General features: G+C 33.5%; 2 protein-coding genes across 2 annotated transcripts in view; one reads left to right on the top strand and one right to left on the bottom strand.

Annotated features, from left to right (window-relative positions):
• Nucleotides 1-7630, top strand: part of LOC144980520 (uncharacterized) — a gene marked incomplete in the record, with an annotated part of 52258 nt that overhangs the window by 22634 nt on the left and 21994 nt on the right.
• LOC144980571 (uncharacterized) overlaps nt 1-7630 on the bottom strand; it is a 30968-nt gene that overhangs the window by 9703 nt on the left and 13635 nt on the right. The window contains exons 15-18 of the mRNA XM_078928247.1: nt 7428-7530; nt 5322-5496; nt 4714-4808; nt 1134-1616 (exon numbers count right to left, since the gene is read on the bottom strand). Of these exons, the coding sequence (XP_078784373.1) occupies nt 1134-1616; nt 4714-4808; nt 5322-5496; nt 7428-7530 (856 nt within the window). The remainder of the gene's footprint in view (nt 1-1133; nt 1617-4713; nt 4809-5321; nt 5497-7427; nt 7531-7630) is intronic.

Genomic DNA, 7630 nt, shown 5'->3' on the forward strand with positions numbered 1-7630 from the left:
TTGCTTTTCTCCTTATGCATTTTGAATTTAATTGAGAATACAATTTTCATCTAAAATTAAGAGTAAACCCCCCCCCCCCCCCCCCCCCCCAAAAAAAAAAAAAAAAGAAATACCGGTTGAAAATAAATTAGCATGAGTGATCACGAATAATTAGTGATCAAAAATATCAAAAGAAGCATGAGAGTTTGTTTGAATCACGCGTAAATATTACAAAGATACAAGTTACACATTTTACACTTTTGCCTTTAAAAAGTATTGAGACATTGAAATGAAGCAGGTTACATTTTTATATGTTAAAGAGTTTATTATGATAACTCAAGACTCCTGAGAAAATGACATTCCACTCGAGTTGATTTAAGAAAATGATAAAGATAAACAATTATAATAAAACATTGCTAAAGTATCATTTTTAAAAATGAAAAAAAAAAAAAAATGAATTCTCATATTAAGTCCAACTTTGGTCGCCTTAACTTAATTATTAATGAGATATTAAAAATGCGGGTATTGTCTTTCTTTGTTCATCATTTACCTGTATCCTCAAGTTGATAGGTACATTAATATCTCTTCTACGTAATACATATTATCATTATTTCTCTCTGTTAAAACAAAAATGTTTGTCCTGTCTCTCTTGCTCAAATTTCAATGCTTTTGAAATGGGTTCTTTCCACTTATATTTAAGATTTAAGACAACACAATATAAATTTGAAAAGCCTTATTTTGTTCAAATTGCACATGTTATCAGAAAGCTATCATTCTGAAATTGAAATAATATTTAAAAAAAAAAAATTCCCAGACGTGGAACCCACACAATAAAAGCTTTAATTTAAAGTGCATCATTGCATAAATATATTTCATATTATCGTTCAAGCCACATGTTGTTGTATGGTAAAGTGAAATACATGTATAAAACAGATATCGCTTTCCTGTAACAATAAAAAAATGATTATATTCCTTTCCATCTTACCCACTGTCATATTCTGTGTCTTATATAGATTACAACGAAGCAAAAGCCATTAAAACACGTCCATATATTGAAAAAAACAAACAAACAAACAAACTCATTTGATAATAAAGTTGTCAAGCCTTATAACAGCAGTGAAGAAAAAAAGAACTGCATATATACTTTTTCTTACGACTGCAATTCCAGGCAGGCGAGTCACTGCTGGTTTTCTTTTCACTCCTTTGTTAATTCTAGAGACAGTTTTAGAACCTTTCAGCATCAAATCGTTCGAGGGGTTCTTTGTTTTTCCGGTTTCTTTTAAGTGCAAAGGTGGAATTGGAATGGGATTTTCCTTGGTATCGTCTGTAACTGTATACTTGTTCTCAAGTCTTTCACGTAGCAATTTCAACGTCTTGAATCTCTCTACTTCCTCTTTGTGACCTTCCAGTTTTTGTAATCCCCATAGATACAAGCTACTCTGGCTTCTCATGCCGGCACTTCCAATTCCCGATCTGTCTACATTACGACCATGAGAACTTGGGTTTTGAATAAAGATTTCAGGAAGATCAGCATTTTTCTCCCCGCCTTGAGTTACTGATCTATGTGACAACTGAGAAGATCTGTATGAATTTGCTTTTGACGATCCATGTCTCCCTGAATGTGAAGAAGCAGATCCCTGGAAATGTTTTTTATGTATCGAAAGAAGAAAGTATTTGAAAAAAATCATTTTAAAATTGTATTCCCTGATTAAAAAAAAAAACAAACAAAAAAAAAAACCAATAAATAAATAGTGGTAAAATATTCACTTCCTCGTCTTTAGCATTTCAATAGTTTACAGCACCTTTACGTTAGAACTACACAAGTAAACTCCTCGATAAAATGTAAAAGTTATAAATTGGAACCTAATAGTGGCTATAAGAGCCAATCATAATAAAAATAGAGGCTACGTTGAGACTGACAAAGAAATAGAATCATATCAGAAGGAAAGAAAGAAAGAAAAAAGAATTCTAGTTGTCACATTGCAGAAATCCATTAAAAGTGTGTCTATATTATAGTGATGGTGCAAGTGTGTGCTTTCAAACTCTTTACAGGCAGGATATAAATTTATCTTAATCTGACAAAATATCTTAGTTTTCACCAAGAGAGCAGTCGAATCGATGATGGAATTTGAAGCTCAAGTCGTTGAACTCCGGGTTGCATCAAAATTTCTGCTCTCTGTGAAAATGTGAAGTGATTATCATATCAAGTTGAAATCAAACCTATCCTATCATGGCTTAAATGTCACAGCTGGACAAGTCGGTGGTGGGAAAAAAATACAATGGCAGACTTAATCCTAGACCAATGGTGAAAACGCCATTTGATCATAGCCAACTTCATTTTAAAAAAGACAAAAAACAAAAAACAAAAAAATAATCAAACAATCCCCCCCCCCCCCCCCCCCCCCCCCCCCCCATAAAATCAACAGCAAAAACCAACCCCCCCCCCCCCCAAAAAAAAAAAAAACAAAAAACAAAAACAAAACAAAAACAGACAAAAACAAGCAAATAAACATTGACCCCCCCCCCCTCCCAAAAGAAAAACAACAAAAAACAAAACGAAACAAATATAAATGAAAATATTAACAGAAAATAATATCGCAAAATAAAAATATTGAAGAAAAAAAATAGTTAATCAAATCAAACAATCAAACTAAATGATACTAGCGCAATTCTAAAAATAAGGACGGTAAACCGAACAAGAAATTGAAAAAAAAAGACTAAACTAAAATAAGGAGATAAACTACATAGGTTGTCTATCTTCTACTATAAGTGATTATTACGGTCAATATATGAAATTATTTTTACTATGTTGTCCTAAGGCTGTGCTTCAGACAAATGTGAGACAGTGAGAGCACAAAACAAAAATGGTGGAAGGAGAACCAAACCAAAAATAAATAGAAACCAAACTAAGACAACTCAAAGTTCAAACCTTCGTAAATATCTACATAACGTTTCCAGATTCAAGTTGTTTCATTTGTTGTCCTGCAACAACAAATCATGTTTACAATTACACAAACATCTATCTTTCTCTTTTAAACTTATACAACTGGTAATAACTCGCTCATTAGAATCTAGCTGGGGGAAACAATATTTGTCTGCTGACATAATTTTCAAATTTGCTTAAACATACTCTTTGAAAAAGCAAAACAACGGAGAGCTTTGAAAGATAAGAGCTACTTGAAATGTAATTAAAGAAAATTGTATAAATAAGAAATAATGACATTCCATCATCAACTGACTTCTGCTTATTATGGTTTGAAATGTAATATTAAATATTTTTTAAAAAATAATGTTTTTAATTTTAAAGTAGTATTTAATTAAAAAAGCATGTGAGTAAATCTCCATTCGTTTGAATTATTTAGCTCTATTAAAAAAGTGAAATTTCAAATTTATCAAGTTGGAAGTGGGCTGATGATGTAAAGTAAAAAGTTTTCAGTGATCTACAAAGAGCTAAAAGATGACAGTTTAATCATCATGGATAGTATAAATAACGAAAGTAAATAACCATTTTAAGAAAAAATGTTTACTGTGTGAAAGTTGAAGACGCATGGGTGTGTGTAGAAGTAAAACACACTCATTGTTTTTGAAAAATCCTTTTAGACAAAAATTGAGTACAAACATAATTGGTCATCTTTTATAAATCTAACTGTATTTAAAAATAGCTGCTTAAAGCTGTGGGCTTTAAAAGTATGGAAAAAAATATATAACAGCTTTAAAAAAATCAACCACAAGGAACGCTTCAGGCTCAAGCCCTTTTTCAGCCAACAAAATAAAATAAAACAATTTACTGAATGGCAGTGGTGATAAAGATATGGGACTCAAACTGTAGGACTGTGAGTCTTCCTCTAGTTAATCTGGAACTGGAAGTCTTCAAACAAGCAGTGGTTTGAGCCCTGAGACCTGATTTTCATTAGTTAATGCAATTAAGAAGTGAGTAACAGTGCAGCACATTGTTGCATTGTACAATTACATTACGAAATCAGCTGATCATTTTTCTTCTCCTATTTGGATGTAGGTCACGCACCATACCAAACCAGCACCGGTTAGCACCAACCATTCCTTTCACCCATCGGAATTAATGGATTTGACCATAGTAGCATATATAATTATGGGGGTGAAGTCAAATGTTCATTTAAGAGGGGTGAAAGAGATGCAAAATATATTTTTTGCCCTCCCATCAGTCCAAAAATTAGAATAATTCAACAGTAATCATTATTCTGTTATTCTATTATGTTAATATTTATTTATATTTATATTGTATTTTTTGTCGGGTTTGAGTCCAAAACTTTCTTTGTAACATCCCTTGTATTTTCCAAAGACGTTATGTTTATTTTTTAAAATCTTTTTTCATACAGTAAACATTTTAAAGTTTGGTAAAAGATAATTGGTAACCATTACATGCTGTTTGGAACATGAAATTTAAATGTAAATATTACTCAACTATGATTATCATGAGACTGTATGACAGCCGTAAATCATGACTAGACGGTGGTTACATCAATTTGCCCAACCATTTGATTAAAGGTTATATGGTGTTGTATGTTTTCAATAGTTGAGAATTTAAAGACTAATTGGGAAAAATAACAGTTTTATATTCTAATATTCTTCTTTTATGGCTTTCAAATTGCGTTCTGAGTAAGAAGGAACACAAATTCTACTTTCCATTACTACAAAAGAAGAGAATGAGTAAGGAGTAAAATCAATCTCTAAGATGACATGAGTTGAAACACTTACATTGCCCTTTTGTCCACCTTTCTTTCCCTTGTCAGATTGGGCGTTGTGTGGAGGACTCTCTGCCTTTTGACGCGGACTTGGACTTCGAGATCGACCTGCAGATTGAATGAAAAATTTTGAATTTATATAAAAGCAAAAATACACGTTGAAGAAAAACTACTTGGGCCTGAACAAAAAGTAAATCAAAAACAAAACAAATAATAAAAAAACAAACTACAAACCAATTCCATATGAATTCAAATTAAGTCTGTTTGTGTAAATTGACACTCCACCAGTATTCAGAAAGAAACCAAAAGCAAAGTCTAAACTTGCAGCCAATGATATCTACTGATACAAGCCGTTGAATTGTAATATTTTGCCAAAGATAATCCAAGAGAGTCTTTCACTTGGCTCAAATTGCGTCCACTCATAAAAATTGCCACTTCTGTCTCGTCTGGTCTAGAGTCTTGATGGCAAACGTATATGAATGTGCCTAGTCCATGTTATTATTTTTCGTCATTGCTCAAGTAACATCTACATAACTCCTAAAAGTAAAACAGAGAATATTTTAGGGGTGAAATATACCTTAAATTTGTACATATGATCCTTTTTATTATAATCAGACTTACCTCCAACCCGAATACACTCTTCCTTGTGTCTAGCATTCCATGCTTTCAACTTGCACGCCTTGCTACAGTAGTAAACCTCTTTACACCTTGTGCAGGCAGCCAGACGCACTCCCACCGAACGTCCACATTCATAGCAGTACTTGAACAAGGGTTTCCTGGGGACGATTTTAGTTTTCTTTTAAATGAGGAAACTTTAAACATTCCACATACTGGATCTTCTTCTCTGGTTCTATTATTAATATTTCTATTACCGCTATAATTCCCTAGTAAATGTAAACATGGGGTGATCCCAATACCTCAGTTGGTAGAACACTCGCTTCATAAGCGAAAGGACCAAGATGGATCCCGGGTGAAGTCGAGATTCTTTTCTGATCTCCCTGTGCACCCAGTAGGGATTGGATGTACTTTGCGACATCTGGCGTCTATCCAAAGGATAGCAAAAATTTACTATTGTTCGTTTCATTCAAGCTATATATACTAGAATAGACTTCTGCACCATTGGCCTAATGGCTCTGAAGGACTATCTACTTCTTACTAACCTCATTCCATATTTAAAAAACAAAAAGAATTTCTATCAACTAGTTTATTCTGACATAATAGCTGTTTGAGATGGTGGATCAGATTTGTGTAAAATAATGGTAATAAAGTGTTCTTGTATAACACATCACCGGAATATCATTCTGATAAATTCATTTTAGGGACCTCCCCCCCCCCCAAAAAAAAAGAAGAAAAAATAAACATCATTAAATTATAACCTCAGAAAATACAATTCACTTGCATTATATAATAAGAGTTTGCAAACAGTCACTCATAGAATTAACACAACAATTAAAGACTCGTAACGAAAATGAAAAATAAATATGTGGCACACATTAAAAAAAATAATTCGTAAAAATTGTGACACAGCATTACCAATAACTGCTGTTCTTAATAGATTCGAAAGAGATCAAGTGCCTCCAAAACTGCTTTAGGTAATGTCAAAGCCAGCTTTGAAATTAAAAAAAAAACCCAACAAACTCTAAGCACTGCACAAAACACAAGATCTGAATTATCCTATTCAAAGCAGTAAACACTTTGTAATAAGAAATTGAAATTAAGCAGGTGAATAGAGCACTTAGCAAAATCAAAAACGTCTTGCATAACAAGCATAATGATAATGAGCAACAAGTCATACTACATATAAATTTTAGCTTTTGCTTATGAACATCTTTATTGCTCTGACATCCATCAACTCTAATACACCCCCCCCCCAAAAAAAACAAAACAAAACAAAACAAAACAAACAAAGATAATAAAAAACAAAACTGGTCGTTCCAGAGTTGGATATTCATTCGACAATTGTAAAAGTCTCGAGATATACAGTCACATCTTCATAATCCAAACACCTCTTTTCCAAGACATTTGTCCCGATTACATAAATTTCTGGACAATGGAATTGTCAATTAAAGTGAAAAATGGGGAGCAGACACTGGTGTAAAATAAAAATCTGAAAAGGCTTGCTTGAAACAATGCCAGACAAAGCAGAAAGAAGGATACAAAACATCCCAAAAAATCAGCCTGTCGGTTGTCAACAGATTTTCTTGTTGTAAACAGTAAAATCTAATGAGCTAGTGTGTCTCATCCTGATGCTCTTCTTGAGAGATAGAAAGATAGATAGATAGATAGATAGATAGATATGTAGAAAGATAGATAGATAGATAGATAGATAGATAGATAGATAGAGAGAGAGAGAGAGAGAGAGAGAGAGAGAGGGGGGGGGGGGAGATTGACCAAAAAGGTGTGCTAATCATCTGGGCAGCAGACGCAAAACAAAGCCACAACTGGCAATGAATGCATTTTGTTGACAGGCATTTTGCTCACCTCATCCCATATTATTGTATAGTTTTGATTGGTGGTCAGCTTGCCATTATATATTGGGTCACAGTTGAAAAGAGGCTGGTAGATTTGAAACTGAAGATGTGTGCTAGAGAGAGAGAGAGGGGGGGGGGGGGGGGGGGGGGGGGGGGGGAGATTGACCAAAAAGGTGTGCTAATCATCTGGGCAGCAGACGCAAAACAAAGCCACAACTGGCAATGAATGCATTTTGTTGACAGGCATTTTGCTCACCTCATCCCATATTATTGTATAGTTTTGATTGGTGGTCAGCTTGCCATTATATATTGGGTCACAGTTGAAAAGAGGCTGGTAGATTTGAAACTGAAGATGTGTGCTACGAAAGCATAAATAAAATCTATATTTAATATCAAATTGATCCCATAACTAATGTCTGAATCTCGAATCACGAATTTCCAGAATATAAAGTATAAATA

This window comes from Berghia stephanieae, chromosome 10, assembly GCF_034508935.2.
Source record: "Berghia stephanieae isolate SIO BIC M18660-M18661 chromosome 10, UCSD_Bste_1.3, whole genome shotgun sequence".
Classification (NCBI taxonomy): domain Eukaryota; kingdom Metazoa; phylum Mollusca; class Gastropoda; order Nudibranchia; family Aeolidiidae; genus Berghia; species Berghia stephanieae.